Genomic DNA, 25631 nt, shown 5'->3' with positions numbered 1-25631 from the left:
GTGCACTTTTACCCTGTCAATTGTTCCATCACTGAGCTAGCTTATACTTTTTAAATACAAAGTTCAATAGAAAGAACCTTGAAGTCCCTAACTCTGGAAAGGGCAAGAGAATTCTAGAGGCCCCTGAATGCCAGGTAATTTCAGGAGGTACAGGCACGTCGCAGGTCAGGTTAAATGGTCCCCAACCACCGCAGCAATGCTGCATGCGCATGCCGCGGGAGGGTCAAGGACAGGTGATCCTGATGGTCACATTGCCCAGGTTTGCTAAGAGGCAGCCCACACCTGTGTCCACTTAAACCCATCCCGTGTCTTTCCCTTATCTTGAGTTGCCTTTCACTTTGAAGGAATCATGAGGAAAAAGGAATGAGTCAAAGCAAATGAACCCACACAATCATCTACAATAGTTCGGAATTTGTCTAATTTATAGGGCTGGGAAACCAAGTGTCACCTTCGTGCCTACTCCTTCCCTGACCAAACTGCCCAGAGGGGCTGGAACAGGCACCAGCCAAGGGTGGGCAGTGACCACAGCTTTTACAACCTCTGGAAGACAGGAGGGAAATGCAAAGAGGTACAGACTGCTACTCCCTTGTCCCCAGCTACTTCCCTGTCCCCACTACTCATTATATAACACATCAGTTTCTTGAAAAGGGCCTTGTATTTGTGCATGAAAGCTTATTTCCAAGAATTAACTTATAATCATTACAATAGAGAGGAAGCAGGTAACTGAGACCTATTTGCATGTTGCAAACAAAATTTTACGATCTACTTAAAAAGCACAGGCCTCCCTTTACATCTTGGAAGTCACTGTTTCTTTTAACTTGGAAACACGTCTATCATCTGAAACCTTTAAAAAAAAAAAAACTTAACAAGGAGTAATGTTGTTATGGGTCATGATTACTGTAATGTCTTATCATTTTATTTTGCATACGACCTTATAGCTAAACTCAAACTAGATGCTGGAATATAATTGCCCATAGTAACCAACTAAACAGTTCCCCTAAGCAATGTATATTTTTCTGTCTCTGTCTCTCTCACACACTCACTCTCCTCCCCAAAACCAGATAAATCCATTGAAGAGGTGGAAGAGCTACAGCAACTCCACTTTCCAAACACTTGTATGTATTACAACTCTTTAAAAATGAATTATAGAATCCACTTTGAAAAACATATTCAGACCCTTGTGGAAGTTACCAGTACTTTCTCAATGAGCTAGAAGTGTCTCTGATCAACGTGAATTGGGGTTCCTTCTTCCTTTTCGGAGTATGGATACTTCTAATTGTTTTAATATAGGCATTATTCACACATGAAACTGGAATTGCTCAGCATGTGGGAAACAGGTCCCGACCACCCATGGGCATCAAAGATCCCATGACATTTCTGTATATCAGCCAAATTCCAACACAGACAGCAGGCCCAGCAGTTGCTGTCTTCAGATGAGGGGCGATTACATGCTCCTGCCTCTCCTACACAAAGCAGAGACCAGTGTTTCTACTCCTGGCCCATTCTCTGGGTCTCTCCTGGCCAACTTCCCCTGGGCACAGCCCATCAGACCTCAAGATGGCTAGTTCTCTCTTTCTAGAGCACTGACATCTTACACACAAAGGATTACCGAGAAGCCAGCTCCCCCAGGGTTACGAAATTTATAGGAAAGTCTCCAATCAAGAGGTCAGGAGACAGAGAACAGGGTGTTAAGAACCATGAGCTGGAGGAGAGTCCCAGCAGAGGGGCTTCTCAGCTGTTCTCACTTGAAATTGCCTCTGAATATCTATTTCTGTATTTCTTCCCTAGAATTTCGCTTTTAGATCTGAACATTAAGAACCTTCAGGTCTCCACTCCTTCTTTACTTGGTCAGAGTTTCACTTGGTCAGTTTCACTTGGTCAGAGATTGGTTAAAATAATTTCCATTTTTAAACAGTAGTAAACAATTTTTAAAAAATTTGTTCAGACCTACACCCATGAGTCTTCTCCCTGTGTCACAGCAACCCTTGCTCCTTGTCTTCCTTCTCTCTCAATTTCTCAATCCCCATTGATTCTTTTGTTCACGATCCTCCCGATTCATTCTCCCACTGGGATGGCCAAGTTCTTCTGAGGGCAACACCTGCTCCAGGCCACGCCCCCTTGGCCTCCTGATTTGCCTTGGAATCTGGAATAAGTCAGTTCTTCTCCAGGTACAGGTGATGGGGAAGCGACATCACACCTCACAAAAGGAGGAGCAGAGCTGCACGCTGACTTTGGGGGAACATTCAGCCACCGATGCCCTCCATGAAAATATCTCGTGACTTGGACTCAAAGGCAGTGGCCTTCCCGGTGGCCGGGAGGGGCTGGGAGGTGCCCAGCATGGCACTGGGGCTGGCAGCAGGCCCTCCGCACAGCCCCCCGCCCCTCCGGAGCCGCCCCGGGGAGCTGCAGCAGGCTCTCAGCGCCAGGCACACTCCCAGCATTGTGCTCCCTCCAGCGCGCTCTCCCCCACCAAAAACCCCGAGGCCTCCGGAGTGTACACTAACCACAAGCCTTTGAGTGGCTCATGTATTTACAAACTGAGGCATGTCGAAATCAAAGGGGATACCACATGACATAATTCGCATTAAAATGTCAACAGGCTGACAATTTATAGAGTCAATCCACGGAAGGTGGGGAGGACTAAGACTTAGTAATTGTTTAATTCCTGCTGAAACCCATGGCCACTATGCCTTTGGGAAGCTGGGATGCGCCGGGGGCCTCCAGGCTGCACAGCGCCCCATGGGGCTGGCACTGCGCCAAGGTCAGGCAACAGGTTTAACCATTTAGGGTGCTCAATGATGTGGAGGGTGGGGGAGAGAGAGAGAGGAGAGAGGAAGAGACCAACAGAGATAGAGAGAGAGAGAGAGAGAGAGAGAGAGAGGAAGGAAAGGGCTTAAGGGGAAGATGGCAAGAAGGGGCAGGAGGTACAAGAACAGGTCCTTCCACAATGTGTGTGCAATTGACAAAATGGCTTGGGTTGGTCCCACAGAGGGAAAGTTGTTGTTGTACCCGTGATACTCCCTTTGCTGTCCATGCATCCAGGACTGGAGATCTGAATACATGCAAAAGCCCTCCTGACCCCAACCCACTGGCCCAAGTCTTGGTTTCCTGGCTGTTCCCCTGGCAGCACCCGGCTCATCAAGGCACCCTAAGGAGGGGGGGGAAATGGTGTTTAAGATAGGCCCCCAAACTCCAGGCCCAAGCTCCAAAAATGAGCAAGAACCAAGTCATGACCCAAACCAGATGCTTGTTCATATAAGATTACCCCTGGAAGTCTTTCACCTCTTTTACCTCCCTCACCAGCAGCACTGCTCTGACCCATGTAAGATACAATGCAAATTCTTAGGCCAGGCACAGTGGCTCAGGCCTGTAATCCTAGTACTTTGGAAAGCCAAGGAGGGAGGATGGCTTGAGGTCAGGAGTTCAAGACCAACCTGGGCAACACAGCAAGACCCCATCTCTACCATAAAAAGTTTAGCCGGGCATGGTGGTATGTGCCTGTAGTCCCAGTTGCTCAGGAGGCTGAGGCAGGAGGATGGCCTGAGCCCAGGAGGTTGAGGCTGCAGTGAGCTATAATTGTGCTACTGCACTCCAGCCTGGACAACAGAGTGAGGCCTGGCTGGGTGCGGGAGCTCACGCCTATAATCCCAGCACTTTGGGAGGCCGAGGTGGGCAGATCACTAAAAGTCATGAGTTCGAGACCAGCCAGGCCAATTTGGACAAGCCCCATCTCTACGAAAAATACAAAATTCAGCCGGGTGTGGTGGCGCACACCTGTAATCCCAGCTACTCAAGAGGCTGAGACAGGAGAGTTTCCTGAACCCAGGAAGTGGAGGTTGCAGTGAGCAGAGATAGCACCACTGCACTCCAGCCTGGGCGACAGAGCCGCCAGACCCTGTCTAAAAAAAACAAAAAAAAGAGTGAGGCAAAAATTCAAATTCTTACTGCTTAACTCCACTTGGATTTTTGACATTGGTTCTACCTATATGTTAAATTGACCCTTGCTTGGGGAGGGGTCCACCCAGGGGTGAGGGACTGGTGAAAGGAATACAAAAGCCAAGTTTGAAAAAGCTCTGGGGGTGAAGTGTTTGATCAGTTCCCTCAACTGCACCCCAAGCTCTAAGCCAAGTTTAATCTTTTTATCATTACATGAGAAAGATATGTCTAGAGAACACAAATGGTGGAAATACAACTATTTGGCAAAGCTTATAGGTCATCATCAGGATCTGCACTCCTCAGCCAGGAAAAACTGTGTTCTGAACGGTAGCCTCGCTCTGTGGCTCTTGCCCCAGAGGATGCCTGGGGCCACGCGGGCTGTGACAGGGCCCTCCGCACAAGCTGGCTGTACATAAACAGTAACACCTCATTCTCTCTTCTACCTCATTAACTGAAACACATTAAAACAAGTGTGCACTGGGAGCAGAAAATGAGACTGTTAAACCAAGCTGACATAATCCTCATCAGCTGTGGGAAAGGAGACCGCATCAATTATGCTGAACCAACTGCATTCACACGGATGTGCTAGGCTTCCAGACCCCCAGCATGAAAAGGAGGACAAGAGGAAAAGAAACCTTCACTTAAAAAAGAAAACAGGCCGGGCGCGGTGGCTCATGCCTGTAATTCCAGCACTTTGGGAGGCCGAGGCAGGCGGATCACTAGAGGTCAGGAGTTCAAGACCAGCCTGGCCAACACGGTGAAACCCGTCTCTACTGAAATTACAAAAATTAGCCAGCTACTCAGGAGGCTGAGGCAGGAGAATCACTTGAGCGTGGGAGGTGGAGGCTGCAGTGAGGTGAGATCTTGCCACTGTACTCCAGCCTCAGTGACAAGAGTGAAACTCAGTCTCAAGAGATAAATAAATAAAATAAAATAATAATATACTTCATACTCTCCTAATAAACACAGGTTCTCACCCATTTTTGTCATCCCAAGGGAAGGGAGCGGCATCTGATCAAAACACCCCTTTATGGTTCTTCTGCACCTAAAAATCTTTGCCAAACTATTTGGAATTGGAGGGGAAAAAAGAAAAATAAAAGCAAGCTTAAAAAAAAAAAAAGAGGAAGGGCGATAAGAAGATAACGGATTCTGTGTGATCTCTTGCAGACAGATTTTATATGTGCAAAGTATCTTGAGGCCCAAAAGTCCTAAGACGCAAAATGATGTGAACACAATCTGCTTGTGACATAATGGCAAGGATGCTTCTAGAAATTAAAGGGCTATGGAGCAGACAATAGCAATTGAAAGCTACACAGCTATAAAACACAGCCAGCACTTAGCTCTTTCAGCAACTGCCAATAGTGAATAACAGATCAGAACTGATAGGTTTAGAAATACTCATAAAACCTACTAGGGAAGGAAACAAAAATAATGCCTGTACATTGCCAAAATAAGGAAGATTATGGTTCTAGTAAGAATAAATGACCAAATCATGACATACACATAAGAAATGCAAAAGACTTGCATATGACAGTCATAAAATGTAAAATGTGGTACAAGGCGCCATCACTGAGCCGCACCCCATATCCTGGCCATTACAATATCATATTTGATAGTAATAATTAACTCATGTGAAATGAGTGTTGCTATGCAAAACTTTCTTTTGCATTTCTTCATTTGTGTTCAAATTTGCAACCTTAACATGTTTACTGCCACTGATTTACATTTCATTTCATAGGTGAAAGTTTCCAAACATAAGCTGTGGACATATTCCTTACACACCTCTTGACACCAGCATGAAACATACGTTGCCAAAACTCCGTCCTCCTAGTACCCATTAAATTCACCATTCACATTACAAAGAGCCGCTCTGTTTTTCAAGTATACTTTCCAGATCCACTTATGCATCTAATCATCAGGCAGGCCATGAGCTTGGTGAGATTTTTATTCTGTTGCACATACTTCGCACATCGTTTCAGATGTTAAAGATGGTTTCGCATTAAGTTCTGCTTCTTTCAAATCAAGAAGGGAGGCATCTCCTCCCACTTGTTGACTCAGAGCTGTAATCAGAGATTCCGGGATTAGCCATTTATTTCATTAAAAGAAAACACACACACACACACACACACACACACACACACACTCTTCGGCTTTCAAAGAGGTGGGGGGAAGGGAGAAAACAAGCATGACTTCAGTAGCCAAGGAGATTAACTTCCAACGTACCGACAGGGAGGAGGAGGGATGTACCAATAAAAAATAAAAAATAAAAAAAAAGTAAAAGTTTCAGCTGGAGAAAAAATTTGGAATATTTTAAATTAATGGGTAACAAAGGGTTGCCATGGAACAGTTTTGCATACTTGACTGCAGGTGCTCCCTACAGTGAAGGGAGATTGGGATGGTGCAGCCACAAGCAAGGACACTCATATAAACATTAAAGTGAGATTCCTAAGGCAATGTTAAGGCAGCCAAACCATGGACACTGCGGTTTTCGATACAAATGAAGTCACTTATGCAAGGAGGGTATGTGAGCTTTGCAGCACCAGCTAACACTTGCATCCAGAAGCTGTTCCCCCTTTTACGATATTCTGTGGTATTGCCAAGGTTACAAAACGTAAACAGACACAAACACAAACCATAACAAGACACAAATGTCAAATATATTCTCATTTTTCCATCTTTGCCCTCTAAGCTGTGTATTTCTAGATTGTGGCTTTATTTTATTTTTTTAGAGTGAATACGCACTAGCTTTAATCAGAAAAGTACACATGTAAGGGAATGAAAAATACCAAGGAATACAGTTCCCCCGAGTGTTCTGTGTACTCCATGCCAGTTTCCAAGTCTACGTTCTAACCTGCACCTAATTTTGGTCACATAAGTGAAATACGTATGTGTTGATGCTTGCGGGAAATCCTATTTAAAAAGAAACAAACAAATAACTGAAATCTCCCAGGTTATGCAGAACAGTATTATAAAATTATGTCAGTGAAAGTAACATCATCGTCTTCTTCTCACAACGGAAGATGTCTTGGGTACTTCTCAGGGATGAGGTGGAGCAAACCGTAGCCACAATGCAGCTGGACTTGGATCACTTTCTAATTTTCCTAAGTACTTCACTAGATCACTTTTTGCTCCATTACTCAGGAGAAGAGATGGAGATATCCCTTTGGAAAAAATAAAAAAGTCCTACAAACACACACTTAGTGCTTGAAGGAGACTTAGTGAGGAATCCAAGCTCCTCATCCTTCAGATGGGGCCAGGACAGATTGACCAAGGTTAAATTACTGGCTCAAGGTCATTTCACTAAACATCAGTCATAATCTATCTTCAGGGAAACTCCTTCTCCCTGCTCCACGCCAAAAAAAAAAAAAAAAAAAATCCACTGATCTTTCTATCCTCCAAACCAACAGTGTGTCAAGTTCAAAGCTAATAAAAACCAAATTACAAAAATAATGTCAGTTGTGTGGTCTGCAGAAGATGATGGGAAATCTAATGTAGAAAAATGGAGTCCTTTAACACCTCTCTGATGCTATATGCAGACTCTGTCTAGGTGCATTTCATGTGTTATCTCATTTAACCCATTTGAGAGTCCTATCAAAGCAAGTCGTTCTGTTAGCCCACTTTACAGATGATGAACGAACGGGAATTAACTTATGTTAAGTCCCAGGAGCTGGGACTCAAATGCAGGCAGCCTGACACCAGGGATCTTCTCCCTCTTTAAAATCCCAAGAGCCATCTGGGTTTCCTTTAAGACACATGGACGTCCTATCTTAAATTTTTCTAGTTGGCAGCACTCACTGAGCCCCATTCCACCTGCCACACCAACAAGCGCCGGGCATCTCGTGGGCATCCAGACACCTCCTGAATGGCCAGATCCCATTAGGTTTCCACTGTCTCTCCCGCAGTAGCTTGAGCGCTCCTAACCAGGTATGTTTCTACCTCTAGTGAAATGTATGCCCTTGTCTGCAAAAACAGAAATAACCGACGTGAGCCCCGTCTTCAGAGACACAACAGATCATCAGCATGACTCTCCCAGGAGTAGGAAGCTGGAGGGGAAGACAGCAGGGGTTGAGTAGAGACCTCAAAGCTTCTGCATGGTGGAGCTCAGAGAGGAGAGAACATTTCACCATTAGGTTTTAGTATTTTACCCTCGCATTGCATTATGAACATCTCCAACCATGGAGTTGAAAAAAAAAATCATATAGTAGACACTTAAGTATCCACCACCCAGCTGCTGAAATTAATGCTTTGCTGTCTATTTAGCCATCTCTTTATCCTGCTATCAATGGGCCTTACATCTTTTATTCATTCCAAAGTACACTGCACAAGCAGTACACTCTACCCCTCCCCCTACTCCAGCATGCACAGCCTCAACTACAGTTTTCTTTTTTGTTTGTGGGGTTTTTTTCATGGTTTTATTATTTTAATAGATCATGTGAGCAGACTTCCTCACTAGCAAAACACTAAAAAGACCCAAATTCCAGTGTGTTGTTATTATGAAATGTTTAGCTCACAACTTTCTTTTAAAAGTTAGAGTAGGCTAGGCATGGTGGCTCAGCCTGTAATTCCAATACTTTAGGAGGCTGAGGCAGGAGGATCACTTGAGGTCAGGAGTTCGAGACCAGCCTGGCCAACGTGGTAAAACCCCATCTCTATTAAAAATACAAAAAAAGTTAGCCAGGCCTGGTGGTGGGCACCTGTAATTCCAGCTACTTGGGAGGCTGAGGCAGGAGAATCGCTTGAACTGGGGAGTTGGAGGTTGCAGTGAGCTGAGATCGCACCACTGCATTCCTGCCTGGACAACCAGGCGAGGCTCCGTCTCAAAAAATAAAACAGAATAGTATCCCCAAGTATGTGAGAGGAAGTTCTAGTTATTAAAATTATTTTAGTACCAGAGCCACAGGTTCGGTAAGTACGAGAATGAATCTGCCTTTGTCCTCTGTCCAGTTCACCTTTCGATATGATTATACCCTCTTTAAATCTTGCTCAAACTCCCGCTTGCCCCTCCCTCCCAGAGGTCTTTTTGGTTGTAACCAGTTGGGTGTGGCTGCTCCCTCCCTCCACCTTCCTGTCAACTTGGATAACTCTTGTGTCCACATTTGATGGCTCTTACCGAATGATCAGTTCCTCTTTGTATTCTGTAGTGCAACGTTTTTTAAACTGCAGATCGTGACCCATTAGAGCAGTGGTTCTCAAACTGCAGCCGCACATCAGAATCCGACAGTCAATGAAACCACAACCTCTGGGGGTCAAACCAGGCATGCATAGTTTTTTAAAGGCCCCTGGGCTGAGAGTCACTGGATCATGAAATCAGGATTATGTCAGGGGATCATGAAATCCACGCTGTGAGTACAACCAGCATTTGTAAAACAAACCAGAATTGAAGGCAATAGAAAGCATCAGAACGTAGCACCTGCAGTAAGGATAAAATCATTCTGTACTACTTCTGTTTTAGTCAAATAAACAGAATATCTAGCTATAGGTACGTGCTGGGTCACCCCTGTAAAATGCATTTCTTTTTAGATTATCGTCAACAAAGTTTAAAAGTCACTGCCCTAAAGAAGCAAGGACGTTATCCTGCTAGCGGGTGCTCCAGGACATGAGGCTTGTACATAGGGCAGGAGGAGAGAAGCAGGTCAGAGTTTCTCTCACTGGGAATACGTTCTGCCACCAAAAACGTGGTTCTCAGCATGGGGGGACGATCAGACACAGGACTAAGTAAGCGTCATTCAGACGAAGACACTTGCCCAAGGAGAAAGGAATAAAAGCAGCAGAGGAGCCTCTAGGGAAACTGAGGAAGGAGCCAACTCGGGGCTGCCCCTAATCTTTAAATTTCTATGTTTAAGATTCCATCTTGGCCGGGCGCAGTAGCTCACACCTGTAATCCCAGCACTTTGGGAGGCCGAGGCGGGCGAATCACGAGGTCAGAAGATCGAGACCATCCTGACTAACATGGTGAAACCCCGTCTACTAAAAATATTAAAAATTAGCCAGGCATGGTGGCGGGCACCTCTAGTCCCAGCTACTCGGGAGGCTGAGGCAGGAGAATGGCGTGAACCCGGGAGGCGGAGCTTGCAGTGAGCCGAGATGGTGCCACTGCACTACTTAAGGCCTGGGTGACAGAGCGAGACTCTGCCTCAAAAAACAAAACAAAAAAAAGATTCCATCTTCTGGCCGGATGCAGTGGCTCGTGCCTGTAATCCCAGCACTTTGGGAGGCAGAGGCAGGCAGATCACCTGAGGTCAGGAGTTCGAGACCAGCCTGGGCAACTTGGTGAAACCCCATCACTACTAAAAATACAAACATTAGCTGGGCATGGTGGCATGCACCTGTAATCCCAGCTACTCAGAAAGCTGAGCAGGAGAATCGCTTGAACCAGGGGGCAGGGATTGCAGTGAGCTGAGATCACAGCACTGCACTCTAGCCTGGGGGACAGAGTGAGACTCTGTCTCAAAAAAAAAAAAAAAAAAAAAAGAAGATTCCATCTTTTGCCATCAAATCATCAGGTGACACTTGCTGATAATCTATCTAATATCCCCAAGACCCTAGCAAGGTTACAAAGTTGGGTGACAATAAACAGATCCCACTGGTAAGGGTCTTACCACTAAGCAGACGAGAAAGACCACTAAAAATATGGTCTATCATAAGAACGGGAAAGGAACAAGGCATTTTGATGACAGTGCTGGGGAGAAAGACCTGTGATTTTCGCCGGCAGAGTTTGGGGGGACAGAGTCGAAACTCACGGGTGGCCAGCAGCACGTGGGAATTTTCAAAGTACTTTGACACCAGCTGCACGATCTTGCCAGGGCTGTGTCTCAGGGGTCAGTACAGGAATAGAGCTCTGTGTGAAGCTGATGGTAAATGACCTGGGCTGCAGAAACTCTGCAATGACCTGGTTCACACAAGCCATCCAGTTTACACCAGTGTACGCCTTAGGGATCTACATTATGAAATGCCAAGTGTGCGCCTGAGGCTGTTGTACCTGTTCTAGCACAGGGTAGAAGCCATGGCACGCTCTGCTGGTACCCTATGGTTCAATAAATATTTACTGGGCTGGTGTCACACACTGTTCTAAGCATTAGGAACAGAGCTGTTAATGGGGCAACGTAGGCCCCTGCTGTCTTGGGAGACAACTAAATTAATGAACGGACAAGAAAAATAAATATAATCCCTCTCAATGCAGAGAAGTTATCTTGAGTGAAGTGATGGTGTAGCTCCTTGAGACTGGTTGTCAGGGAAAGCCTCTTTGAGGACCAGACACTGAATGAGAGCTGAACGTCAAGGTCAAGGAGGTACAGACACTCAGTAGAACAGCAAGCGCAAAGGCCCTGTGGCAGGCGCCAGCTTAGCAGGTTGAAAGAACAGTGAGAAGGCCGCTGTGGCTGCAGTGTAGGGGGCAAAGGGGAGAAGGTTGTAAAATGAGGTCAGCACGGCGGGAGGAGTTCAGATCACAAAGGGGCTTGTAAGCCACAGTACCAAGGTGAGTTTTTATCTTAAGTGAGGTGGAAAGCCTTTATGGGGTCTTTGACCTGATTTTCCTCTTCGTACAATCGCTGTATGGAGAGGGGATTGTAAAGGGCAAGAGTAGAGGCAGGGGGAGAGTTGAAATACAGAGAGACGACGGGGGCTGGCCTGGGAGGGCGGTGGTGCAAATGTATTTTTGAAGGTAGCACCCACAGAACTCGCTGACAGTTTGGCTGTAGAGGAGCGAAAGACAAGGAGCCCCACAGATAGTTCCCAGATTTTTGGTTTAAGCAAACGATAAGCTGGAAGTGGCCCTCACCGAGATGGGGGAGCCCATAAGCATTTGGGGGTTCTGGTCACAGAGTCCTCTCTGCACCACGCTAAGCCTGAGGAGTTCATTCTCAGACATTTGAATGCAAATGCCAGGTGGGGAGCTGCACACGGGAAGAGGCCTGGGCTAGAGACAGATTCAGACGCCACCGGAAAGTAGATGGGGTTTAAAACCACTGGACTGAATGAGACACTTAGGGAGAGTTACAGACAGAAAAAGGAAGGGGCTCTGGGACAAGCCCGGGGCATAACAACACTCACCGTGAAGTCACAGAAGAGAAGCCAACAGAGATGGACAAAGGGCAAGGGCAGCTGAAAGGTCCGGGGGGATCAGGACACAGCCGACAGAGTCAGCAACACAGAAACCACCAGCGATCTGTCCCACCAGCGGTGAAATGTGTCACTTCCGGATCCAGCCATTGGGAGGACACATGGTGAGTCCACTCCCAGAGTGAGCATGATTCAGGGTGAGGGGATGCTGGGCAATGTGGCCTTGGGCAGGTGCCAGCCCCCACGGAGGACCAGGTAACTTCCATGAGCACAGGCTGCCAGCTTCAGGGCCACAGCCATGCTACATCCTGCAGCCGCGTCCAGGCCACCTGCAGAAGGCAGTACTTTCCATCCTCTCTGTTCCACTTCTACCATTGCAGAGAGAAGGAGGGAAAACAGCATCTCCCCTCACTTCCTGACTTTCCTCCTCTGCCTCCAAGAGCCTTTTTTTTTTTTTTTTTTTTTTTTTGGTGCTATGCACGACTTACTCAGTTTTCCAACAATCACTGGTGTCCTATACTTCTTAACTCTCTGCTTGCAAAACAACGCCTTTCAGACACTCCTCAGCTACTTTCCTTGCAAAGAAATTTGCTTTCAGTAGACAAGAAAGCAATCGGAAAGAAACAGATAACCACCTGCTGATGCCTACTTGTGCTGCGTTCTTGAGAAACTCACAGAACTGAAGGCAATCCATGTCCTCAAGAGGTTTACGAACCAGTTGGTGAAAGTACCCAGCACATGACGTGCAGACCAGCGTGGTGCCAAACAGTGTGACCCCCAAGTGGGGCAGAGATGCCGTCTGTGGGTAAAGCAGCTGGAGAGACGGTTCTGGAAAACCAGGGATGTGTCACTAGAGCATAAAAGATGGACAGGAAATACGCTCTTCCTGAAAGTCTGATTAAAAAATAAAAGATACTTTCCAACAGGCCCCCGTGCCCATCTCGGCAATGCGGGGCGTGTGTAACCAAATCACATGGAAATCAGCACTTAAAATGACATCTGCTGGATTAATTAGCTGTGTAATTAGTCTCCCCTCAGTGGAGCTGGGCTTTGTGGCTGTTGTCTGAAATCTCCCCAGGTGACTTGATCCCAAACGCCACACTCCAACAGGAAGAAAGCGCGAGCCAGGAAAAGAAGACAGGCGTCCAAATGTGTCTGCGGGAGGCAGCGGGAAAGGAGAGGGAGTTTCTGGAGAATTTGCTGGGTCCTTCAGGAACCCAGCTAGAACATCAGGGAAGAACAGCCATCCACAGAGGTGTCACTTGAGAACTCACCACCTCAGAGCAAATCTGCACACCCGCAAAGCATGAGTTTAGATAAACTTAAAGCACTAAATGCTCAGAGACACCAACTAGGGCAGCAAGACCGTGGAGGTGGAGAGCCGAATATGGATTCTAAGTTGGACACAGAGGGATGGGACAAAGGTCAGAGCTCTTGTCCCTGAAGGAGCTGTTTAGTCTTCCTACGCTGACAGCTGCAGCCATCACTAATGTGAACCCAGTCCGGGCAAAAAAAAATTAATAATGAAAATGGTCAGAGCCTAATCTGAGAACCAGAAAGTGAACAACCACGCACAAACAGATGTCTCCAGCCAAATCACTCCCCACAGTGCTTCCTCGACCACAGCTGGCTTCGGAGTCATACTTGCTGACTCATGTCTAGGACAGTGAGGAAATCGTAGCCCTGGGACCTGCGCCACTTGGCCTGGCTCACTAGAGGAGCCGAGGAATATCCCCCACGCTTCTCTATCTATAATTATTTTAGAAAACAAGACACATGGTGGGAGAGGGGAAATATAGAAGACAAAGGCACAGGAGCTACGGGAGGACCACAGTGAAAACCATCTTGGAGCAGGCGACTCCTCAGTTGGGGACGAGCCTGTGGGGTTACCTTTGATCTCCACCACCCCCACCCCGAGGCACACAGTACCCTCGACAGGAGAAACATCTGAGGCTGCTCAGAGAACCTTCCCGGGCCTGCGACAGTGAGCAGTTCGTAAATAATCTGGAACACGAAACATTCAATTCAAACGAGCCCTGTTCGAAACCAGCAAGACATGCTCTGAAGCTGGATGGGGCCACTCTGCTAAGACACTCCCTGCCACAAACACAATTGGAGCTCCTCCCAGATCTTCAGGAGAGCCAACAGGCATCTGCAGGACCACCGCAGTGACACAGACTCCCTCCCAAGGGCAAAAGGGGTCTGGGAGCAAACACTGAACCCCGACATTATCATTCTCATTGTCCCAAAGGCCCATAGATACAGGCTGGGCACAGCAGCTCAGGCTTGTAATCCCAGCACTTTGGGAGGCCCAGGTGGGCAGATCACTTGAAGCCAGGAGTTCGAGACCAGCCTGGCCAACTTGGCGAAACCCAGTCTCTACAAAAAATACAAAAATTAGCTGGGTGTGGTGGCGGGTGCCTGTAATCCCAGCTACTTGGGAGGCTGAGGCAGGAGAATCACTTGAACCCAGAGGCGGAGGTTGTGTGCAGTGCTGTGATCATGGCTCAGTATAGCCTTGACCTCCTCGGTTCAAGCAGTCCTCCCACCACAGCCCTCTCATGTAGCTGGGACTGCAAGCACCACCAAACCCTGATAATTTTTTTATTTTTTGTAGAGATGAGGTCTGGCTATGTTGCCCAGGCTGGTCTTGAACTCTCAGGCACAAGTGATCCTCCCACCTCAGCCCCCCACGCAGCTAGGACCACAGGTGAGTGCCACCACACCCGGCTAATTTTTTAAATTTTTTTATAGAGACGGGGTCTGCTTATGTTGCCCAGGCTGGTCGTGAACTCCCAGGCTCAAGTGGTCCTCCTGCCTCAGCCTCCCTAAGCGTTGAGATTACAGGTGTGAACCACGGCCCCAAACAAGTTTTTCAGGAACACGTTACACATGCATGAGCCTAAGTCTGTACAAAATCCTACTTCAATGCCCAGCACAAAATCAGCACTCAACAAATGTTGACCCAGGGAAGGAAGACCCCTTCCCAGTGATTTCAGTCTCCCAGAAGCTGCACGGGGAAATCTGGGAAATACTATGGTCTGGCCTCTTGGGTCCTGAGGGCTGGGGTCTGAACCCACGGGAGGAGAAGTCAGGGTAGCTGATGCAAGGATGCCTTCTACCCAGAACCCAGCCTTCTGTCTCACCCTGAGGGGCAGCAGGAAGACGGGGATGCCCAAGCGTAACACATGCCACCAAGAAAGTCCACAGAAGATAGCTCAGAAGGGGTTAGAAAGGTCCAGTCATCCTCCAGGAAGAGCCTATTGCCAGCGACAGAAGACAGGAGGAGAGATTCAAAAGGGACAGCAGGTGGGTGCAAACCCCTTCAGCAACCCCAGTGCACAGGCCGGCCCCGCCAAGGCAGTGTGGGTACCACTGTTGACCTAAGAGACTGGCTGTGCTTTGGAGGGTCTCGTCCTGAGTCTGGGAACACGCTCCACTCATTAACAGGTTACAAACCAAACACTATCAGTAGATAAACATTTCTAACCTTCTAACTAGTTGGCCTTTTACAGGACGAAGAGGGGGACCCTAGAGAACATCCCCTAATCATTCTTGATGATTAGTCCCAATTTAAACCTACTCTTTGCATTCCTTATTAGTGACCTGTATACCATAGGCACACAGGGTCTCCCATGCACTGTAAGCAATGTTCACGTGCTGTGAATTTTCATGGTCTACATATAAGTAACCAGCGCAGGAGGAGACCGAGAAGGCCTGGAGCGAACCAGAGGCAGCTTCAACATCTGGCCAAGTTGCTGTTGACTGAACCAGGCCTCCTGACATCCACTGTGTGACGCAAAAGCATTTCAATAAAAGGGACTCACGAAAAAAAATGACCGAAAAGTAAGTTGGAACAAACAGCTCTGGAGAAAATTTCAGATTTCTTTATAGAAAAGCATTTTACTTAACACAGAAAATGTGAATATCAGATATGAATATCAGATAGGACACTTTTCTATAAATAACAAAAATTGGGTATCATCATTAGAGGTATTTGTAACTTTCTTCTGTTGGGAACCACTGGCAGAAGAGGGGTTTCACAAACAAGGAAGTCACAGAGCTCTCTTTACACTTCTACAGAGTTTGCGGGGAGGTCACTATGAATGAATTTCTAGGCTATCCAGAGGCAGAGCTGCCAGACAAAATACAGGTACCCAGTTAAATGTGAATTTCAGGTAAGTGTCAGCACAATTTATGAGATATACTTACACAAAACATCACTGTTGCTTATCTGAAATTTATGTTTGGAGACCAAGGTAGGAGGACCACTTGAGCCCAGGAGTTCGAGACCAGCCTGGGCAACAGAGTGAGACCCTGTCTCTATTTTTTTAATGTGGTTTAAATTTCTTTTTATACAAAGAAAAAAAATGAAACTCACATCACTGACAATTCCACATTTTTCTTTGCTGTATTTGCCAACACTATCCCAAGTCACCACCCTAATGTTGCTAGTTTCTACAATCTCCAGTATTTCTATGAGTGACAGATTTTCTGCCATTAGAAAATTTTCACTTTCATCCTACATCCCGGCTGCTTTACATGCTAAAAATCTATTTTTGTTAAGTATTAAATATACACTAACTCAATACTACCAAAATGGTTTGCATAGGAACAGCCTTCCCACCCTACACTTACTAGTATTTATAGTTTCAACTTATGTGTAAAACGGAATAAAGAAGATGGTTCAGGTAGATCATATAATTATTTAAAGACTCTTGTCTTTTCCTGACAGTGTTCCTGACAATGCCTAATTGTTCCCTTACGATTTCCCTTTCAAAACAAAAAAAAACCAGAAACACCTGTTGGGACTAGATGTATTCAAATTTGCCCTTTTAGTCCAAGTTCTTAGCAAGCTGAAAGAATTCAACATTGAGTTCACACCTTTGCCCCATTATGTGGCACCTGCCATACTGGCTTTCCTGCCAGAGTGTGTTTACTTAAAACAACCGTGACATAACGCGTTATTCTGGAATGCAGAAGCAACGGAATATATGCACAAAATTCTCCTAAGGGTTACAGACCACCCCTAAGACGGCAGATGTCATTCATGCAAAGAATTCCACGGCGTGACTTATTCCTCTGGATGGGTGGGGGGTGGGTGAAGGGACTGCAAGTTTGAGATTTCTGTCTCATAAGAAGGTCCAGAACTTTCTAAACAGAGAATCGAGGGGATTCGTAAATATTTTCACAAAGTGGTAGCTATTAGATTTTCTGAAATTAGACCTCCTTGCTGCTCAGCCTGTCAGGGGCCATGGTATACCTTTGGAATCCAAAAAGAGACTTGTAACCAGTACCTGAGAACAGTTCACATTGGAAATATGTAGACACAGTCATGAAATCTATATGCTATTTACGCAAGAACTTCAGGAAAGGGAACTTCCATGGCTTTCAGAATTTATTCCTGACCCCTTTCTAAAGATAAATGGTGAGATCCACAGTCTCCACTAAGGTGCCTTAAAAACCCAGCTCGTCTTTGAAGACTCTGTTTCTTTTGGAAACTCCCTCATCCTGGAGAGTTTAATGAAGGCAAACTAATCTAAGAAATTTTCCTTTGGGGAATACGCCAGAGAGAAATAGGAAAAGGCGAGAGGAAGGCGTTTGGTCCACAGATTCCAAATGCCAGGAAAGAGAGCCAGGCCTTTCCGTCCCTTCTTCTTGTTCCCCAGTGTCTCCAATGACAGAATTCTGTAAATAGGTTCTGATTTACCTAAATCTGTGGATCATTCACAAGAGGCTCTGCAAGACGTAAGAGAATGGAGAATGAGAAACAGCTTTGCACACCAGCTAGGAAAGGCTGGTTATTTAAGCAATCGTTGTACAGCTAGCCATTGAATTTGAAAGAAAATAAAGAGTCCTAAATTACACTGTATACAAAAGCAGAGTCTTACAGCTATACACAAAATATGTTCCTCAAAAGTCACAAATAGGGCCAGGTGTGGTGGCTCACACCTGTAATCTCAGCACTCTGGGAGGCCGAGGCGGGTGGATCACCCAAGGTCAGGAGTTTGAGAGCAGCCTGGCCAACATGGCAAAACCCCATCGCTACTAAAAATACAAAAATTAGCGGGTGTGGTAGCGGGCACCTGTAATCCCAACTACACGGGAGGCTGAGGCACGAGAATCACTTGAACCCAGGAGGCGGAGGTTGCAGTGAGCTGAGATCACGCCACTGCACTATAGCCTGAGTGACAAGAGTGAGATCCAGTCTCAAAAAAAAAAACAAAAAACAAAAACGAAGAACTGCATGACAAAAAAATGTTCCCCTATCTACCCACATTAGAACAATGAAAAGGGACTTACATTAGAACAATGTTGTCAATCTGACAATGAAAATGGAAAAACAACAACACCGTGTCCGTCACTGCATGGGAGTCTGGCCATCACCTAACAGGGGAGGATGACATGGCCACCTGCTTTCCAAAAGGCCTCTGGGAAGTGCTGCATCTACTGGCATTAGGTCCTGGGGCCCAACAATCCCCCTTCATGGTGTGTGTAGAGAATCATGTTCCTAGCTCATTATCTGCAGTATCCAAACCCTGCACATAAGCTCAAGGTACATCAAAAAGGGACTGGATAATAAAGGAAATATTATGTAGCCATTAAAAAGAGCGACTGTATCTATACCTACCGACCTAAAATGATTTGCATAAAAAGTATCTATATGTACTGACCTAAAAGAGTTTCCTGAATAAAACTAACTGACACTTTGGGAGGCCAAGGTGGGAGGATCGTGCTTGAGCCCAGGGGTTCAAGACCAGCCTAGGCAAAATGTCGAAATCCCATCTCTATGAAGAATACAAAAAATCAGCTGGGTGTGGTGGTGTGCACCTGTGGTCCCAGCTACTTGGGAGGCTGAGGTGGGAGAATCACTTGAGCCTAGGAAGTAGATGTTGCAGCCAGCCAAGATCAGGCCACTGCACTCCTGTGCGAGTGCCAGAGTGAGACTCTGTCTCAAAAAACAAAACAAAACAAAATGGAAAGCATAGCATGTGTCTATAAAGATTTTAAAAAATGAACAGCGTGTGTGTGTACAGATACATACATACACAAGTTTTCACCTATAGAAGCACAGAAAAGAGAACAAAATATCAACTACATGTACCAGTGGGTTTGCCTCTGGACAGTAAAGTTAGAAAGTACACAAAAGACATCCACTTTAAAAATCACTGGAAAATATTTAAAGATGTAAAAAAGGTCCCAGGTATTACACAATGTCATTTCAATTCTGTAAAATTCCTATGTTACATGCAAAATAAAAATAAATATAAAAATCCATCACACGGTAGGATTAACCAGATATTTATTTTCTTTTTTATTCCCGGATTTTTCCAATTTTTTTACAGTGAACATGCACTACTCATATTACTTTAACTAAAAAATAGGGAATCCACATTTTATTACTAGCTTACACTTGAGGTAAACACGGAATGCTAACCTTGTAAGAAATAATTAAGAATACAATACTATTCTAAAAGGGTCGGTCAGTTCTTTACTATCCACAAAAAGGACTCAGAAAAGAGAGACAGAGAAAAAAAACTAAAAGCATTTAGAAAAAAAGAGAATAAAAGTGCTATAGTTAATGGTTGCAAAACTGGTTTTTCAACAGGTGGTTTTTAAGTACTAAACTTTTTTTTTTTCCAACAGGCACATCTAATATGATTTCAGTTCCATTATGTGGTGTCTAAAGCGTGGAGTCAAAAGAGAACACTGACCTGACATTCTTGACATGAGGGTGTGTAAAATGCTATAACCAGAGTGGCCCACACAAAGCTTGTGCCTAAAGCCATCAGCTGAGAGTGTGAAATACAACCTATTGGAGGAATGTGGATCAAGATAGGTGGGAAGCTTCTGGAAGGAGGAAAGAACAAGGGACCTCCCAGCAAGGTACCCAGCTTTCATGCCGCACACCACTGGTGAACCATGAGCCATACGTTCCCACAGCAGTGATGGATGAACTTGGTCCTAGCACAAGCCCTACCCCCCAAAATATTTGGTCTTTCCATCTTCCTGGAGTCCTCCTGAAGTTAACTGGTGGCCACAAGAGCTGTCAGAGTCAGCCCAGGTTCTCAGCGAGGACCCATCAGGTCCATGTGCAGCCTCCCAGCCCAGCTGCAGAGACCCATGTCCCACCAGCGCCGACCATCAAGCCATGGTGATGAACCTCGGGCCTCCAGTTGCTCCAGGAGAAGGAGAGCATGAGGGCGAAATCTGCTAAAATTCACCAAAACTTCTGGCCTTTCACACCTTCGAAATCACCTGCATAAAAACATTTCTTTCCTTTCATTTTTTGGTTGAAGCCACCAAGGCAGGGAGGAAAGGTGGCGGAAGTATGTACTTAAAACAAAACAAAACAAAAGAGTCTAATAATGAGAAAACAAGGTTTGAGGAAACTGGCTCCAGAATCCCGATGCGAACCATATGACACTTTCCCCAGAGCTTCAAACACACAGCCAAGCTGGGAAGGCAGCACGGGAGGGAGGAAGGGGATGCCCCCCAAAGGATGTACACTTTTTGCTCTCAGTGGAAGGCAAACGCCTCCAGGCACCACCTACAGACGTAAAGTGTGCAGCTGTCTTCCTAACACCCCCACAGAGGAGCACCAAGAATGCAGATTTCGAACCAGATCGCTGTCTGACTTCGCCTACATTGTCTGATATGCCCGTCTACCATACGATGATTTTATGGCCCTGCTGGGAATGTGAGTCCCAATGAGTTTCTCATGCATCAGGGAAAGAACTGAGAAGATGGGTTCTAAAGCAATGCAAAGCCTGAGGGAGGTTTTCTTACATCCTCCCATACTGCACAATCCTCCTAGAACGTCATGAGCAGACGTCCTCTATGTGGAGAATCTGGCCATGTGCATGAATCAATACCACATTCTACCTCCTACTTCAGGCCAAGCACAGTTGGCTTGCACACCGCCTTCTCCTCTCCTGTGTGCCCCGTTGGCCCACGGCAGCTCACATGTGGCCCAGACCCAACACCGTGGTAGACAACCCTCTTTGTACAGTATTTAAGATTAATAGGTAACCTTCAGTCTTGGTCCAGTCAAAGGAACCCCAGCTGGAAACTGTTTTGAGGAACAGATTCTGGTGGGGCCTTAATCTATCTGCTAAAGTTGACAGATTTCCATTCCAGCGACTCTCAGGTGAAGAAAAACATCAAAGTGAAAAACAGATTCTGGGAGATGGCGGGAGTGTGCACTGATTTCTAACTGCCCTTTCTGTGGCCCCTCCTCCTCCTCCGGGCAGAAAGCAGCACACATTTCAGAGAGTTCACCATAGACGTCACTTGGCTGGGAATGCAAGATAAACGTGGAAGAGCTCGTGCCAGCTCTGAACCCACATGGCTCAGATGCAGGCTCTACACTAGCCGTGGGAAAGGGCAGAGGGCAAGCATGTGTCAGTGACAGCTGCTCTCCTAGTTCTGAGGAGCGAGGGCACCCACATCTATCTCTGTGGGTGGAGAACATTGAGAGTGGGGCCAGGGTGTAGTCCTCTGAGAAAGGAGTGATACATTTACATGTGAAAGCAGAAGGATGAGGAATTAAGGAAGCTGGAGCTCAGCCTCAGTGAGAGACAAGTGCCTTTTCCATTCTGGCTCAAATGGGTCACTAAGGACAGACAGAGCCCAGTCTCCAAGCTTCACTGGAGTCTCTGGGTTTCTTGCTATGTCAGCCAATCACAGGGATCCCAAGATGGTAAGTGTCAGGACATGGACACGTGAGCACTAGGGGCTGGGCCAGAGCCGGCCACTGCTTCAGCCCAAAAGATCCCAAGGATTTCAATCAGGAGCACTTTGCAGAAGTAACTTGGGGGTTTCCCTCAGATGCCTGCGGCCCTGCAGCCTTCCCCCACTCCACTCTACTTCCAGGAGGTGCAGAAGAAAAACAGGTTGAACCTAATTCTGATTTATAAATTAGTATCACACAAAAATCAAAACTATACCATTCCAGGCAACGAAGACAATACCATCAAGTTTTGTAGATTAGCACAACCCTCTCACATTTCTGGATTAAAAATTATCTCACACTTTCAGAAAGTTCCCTCTTAACATAGCAACCTATGCACTGGCATGTATGACAGCAAGGACAGTGACTCCCGCCCAGGGTGAGGTCAGACGACAAACCAAAAGCCATGCCACTGCTTGAATCTCCTGAGAATGCAGCTCTGTCTCCTCCAACATGAAAAAGGAACAGGAGGATAATAAAAGCCTCGGCTGAAAGAGAGGGCTGGGAGGGCCACCGGGAAGCCACATACATCACCGCCACTTCACTAGGTGCCGCGGAGAGTAGCTTTGGAGAGCCGCCCTGGCTGATCATGAATAATGTGCCAGGGAACCGGGACAGGGTGGGGTGGGGAAGGGGTGAGTAAGGAGGGTTGTGTGTGAGAAGCCCGGTCAGCTCCCCGGGTCAGCCGCATCTGGAGCGGTTTCTCTAGCAGACAGTAAAGAACTCGATTACATCCAGTTAACTGTGCTCTAAACTGATTATGCATGTGCCGGGCTAATGGATTACATTAGCAAGAGGAAAAATAACATGCAATCAATCTCCATTTACTACAGGCCACACCAGGGCCTAGAGAAAAAGTGACTCTCAAACCACCTCCAATCCCCACCCTAAATTCATGGAATGATGAAACCTTATGAGAGGGAGCCCCCCTTAGTGGCAAGAGAAGTTTGATCTTAGTCGTTCTGAGGGACCAAAGGGCTCAGGGAGAGCACTGGAATGATAATCCCAGCGGTGTCATTCAGGAGTGAGCAGGAGAGCTCCCCGCCCCGTGGCGGAGCCCAGGCAGGCACAGGGCCATTCATTACCCAAGGACTAATGAGACTAGACTAACGACCTTTGGCTCCTGACGGAGGCAATTCTGCCCTGAACCTCAGGGGCTGGTCACCCCGGGGATGTGCCGGCCAGATGCACCATTTTGGGATCTCTCCTTCAGGTGCTGGGTCCACGTTCTACCCTGCATCCCAACACTCAGGACCCTTCTACCCACGCCATCTTTTTGAGCAACAGTTTCCTCTACCTTAAAAAAAGAAATGAGAAAAAAGTCCCAGGATGACAGGCTAGCAGTGCAGAAACACAGAAATAAACCGCGTCTCTTCCATCCACACCTCACCCTGACTCTCTGGGTGTGACTGTGGACATGGTTTGGGGACCAAAACAGGATGTTCTCAGCAAATCCTCCAAGTTCCAGGCCCATTAGAAGCAAAGTCAAGTGTCTGATAGACTCTTATTCAAGACTCCAGCCACACGGAGGATGCAGCGTGAGAGTTAATCGCCACCGTGTGCATTTTTGAATCTAAAGGGCAATTTTTTCCTTGGATGCAAGAGGCCAGCTTCGTGCCACCTCTAAACGACCTTCATCAAAGTTGCATGCAACCTTCAATGGCCACGCCGAGTCCTTTGTACAAATTTTACTCAGTTGGGTCCTTTGGAAATTCTTTTTTCCACTGGTTTCTCCATCAGGTTTTCTTGACCACGTCGGCACCATCCTGTGGCCAGTTCAGACCTCCAATTTAAACTGACTGCAAAGAGCTTTTTTCTTTTAATGGTGGCACAAAACTAAACCAGTCCAGCAAGGTTCTTGCTCATTTGAGATAAGGGGATTGGCTGCCTGGTGTCCAGACCTTCCTCACTGCACCATAGCTGAGTCCACAGTCAATTCCAGAACATTCTATCCCCTCTACCTCATTCCTGCTTTCTCCCTCCTTTCCCTAAAGTGCTTTCTTAAGCACTGCGTTACGCAGGCCTCCCCACACCCTGAGAAGAAGCAACTGTAAAATGAAGTACAACTATCAATCCCGGCAGAGGCTGATGTGGGGAAAGGACTAGAAGTCTTCCTCACGTGGAATCTCCATTTAAAATCATGCTGAGTAGAGCAGGGACTCAGCTAGCTCAGGGCCAGCAGAAACCAAACACTCGTGAGCCCAAAGACGTGAGAAACGGTGTGAAAAGTAGGAGAAGCTGATCATGGGAGTGAGCAAAATGAAAAGAGAGAGTGAGGGAGTGGAAAGTGTGTGGGATGAGGCCGGGGAGATTTATGGCGATTTGTACCTGATTGTTCATACTAAAGCCATTATGGGATGATTAGAGAAAAAGGTGAGGCTTTAAGTCCAGTGAAAATCAATAGAGACGTCTGGAGCAATTCTGCCGTGCAAGTGAAAGGACTATTTACAGTATCCGGAGCACCTCCTCCTCGGTTACCGTCTGTGGAGTAGAGGCAAGGGCCGGGGGGAAAGAGTGGGGTGGGGGGACAGAAAGAATAAATGGACAGGAAAGAGGGAAGAGGAGAAGAGACAAAGGGAAAGGGGGAGGATGGGAGAAGCCCAGGAAGAGGAAGAAAAAGTATAAGGAAGAGAAAGAGGACACAGAACCCAGGAAGCACAAAAGTGGGGGGGGAGACAAAAATGGCCCCTTATGGACCCCATTTTCCCCACAGCATTTAGCACCTCCTAGCCTGCTACATAATTTATTCATCATTTCTCACCCATCTCTTGCTAAAAGAATGGAAGCTCTATGAGGTCAGGGTTATTTATTTATTTATTTATTTATTTGGTCAATTTCATGCACTGACGTGGACACGTGCCCAGAACAGTACCTGGCATTGAGAAGGTACCCAGTGTATATTTGTTGGTGGGATGATGGATGGATGAAAGAAGGGAGGGAGGAACAAAACACCCCAGGAGCATCCAGGAAAGGAGAAAAAAAAAAAAAAGGAATAAAGAGATGGAAAAGGAGAACAGAAAGCCTAAAGGAGAGAGGGAAACCACAGGAGCAGAGGATGCAAAAGAGCCCATGTAAGAAAGAAAAGAACCAACCCTAGAGGCACTGTCAACAAAACCTGCCCCCAAATTGGGCATCCAAAAGAGAACCTTCAGCTACTCAAGCTACTCACTGAACCTGTCACATTTCCATCTGGTGACAAAGTGGACACTGCCGACTCTCCTCTCCACTCCAGGTTCCCAACGAACAGCCACCCGGGCCATGCCAGAGACTGTCCGACTCCTCCCTAGTGCTCCCTAACTCCCCGGTGCGCAACCCTCTCCTTTCAGAAAGGGCGACTGAGCCATAAGGCGCTGGGCCTTACCTTGTACAACTTCAGGCTGGCCTCGTGCCTGGAGTTGACTGTGTGCAGCCGCAGCTTCTCCAGGCTGTTGGTGTAGTAGTCACAGGCATTGCACTTGAGGTGCACGGGGTTGCCGATGGCCACACACTTGAGCCTCCACTCGTTGGCCTTGCCGCCCTCCTTGATGTGGGCCACCAGCTGGTACTTCTGCACGTGCTTGTCTGTCTTGCAGTGCAGCTGGAAGTTGGCCTTAAGCTGGGTGTTGTAGCGGCAGAGCTTGCACTGGTACGAGTCCCCCATTACCGCCTTCCACTCATCCTCCGACAGGCTGCGCTCCACATTCATGTGCAGGCCCAGCATGTCCAGGTTGTCCGTCGTGAACTTGTTGCAGACGGCACACTGGAAGAGCTTCAGCGACGGGTCGTTGGTCTGGATGAAGCTCTCGCCCAGGTTCATCAGCTCCTCTGACACCAGCTGCCCGCCCCCGAGCCGCATGTCTAGGGGTATCTCACCGCCCACTGCGGGGAAGGAGAGAAGGAGAGAGTCAAAGACCAGGCTCGT

The 25631-nt window shown here is 46.9% G+C and overlaps 1 protein-coding gene across 5 annotated transcripts in view; it reads right to left on the bottom strand.

Annotated features, from left to right (window-relative positions):
* LOC105491339 (zinc finger homeobox 3) overlaps positions 1–25631 on the bottom strand; it is a 482043-nt gene that overhangs the window by 144331 nt on the left and 312081 nt on the right. For all 5 annotated transcript variants that reach the window (XM_071084854.1, XM_071084853.1, XM_011757674.3 and 2 more), the window contains one exon: positions 25092–25588. In XM_071084854.1, the coding sequence (XP_070940955.1) occupies positions 25092–25588 (497 nt within the window). The remainder of the gene's footprint in view (positions 1–25091; positions 25589–25631) is intronic.

Source organism: Macaca nemestrina, chromosome 18 (assembly GCF_043159975.1).
Source record: "Macaca nemestrina isolate mMacNem1 chromosome 18, mMacNem.hap1, whole genome shotgun sequence".
Classification (NCBI taxonomy): domain Eukaryota; kingdom Metazoa; phylum Chordata; class Mammalia; order Primates; family Cercopithecidae; genus Macaca; species Macaca nemestrina.
The sequence above is the reverse complement of the archived record's forward strand: the minus strand, read 5'-3'. Positions and strand labels throughout refer to the sequence as shown.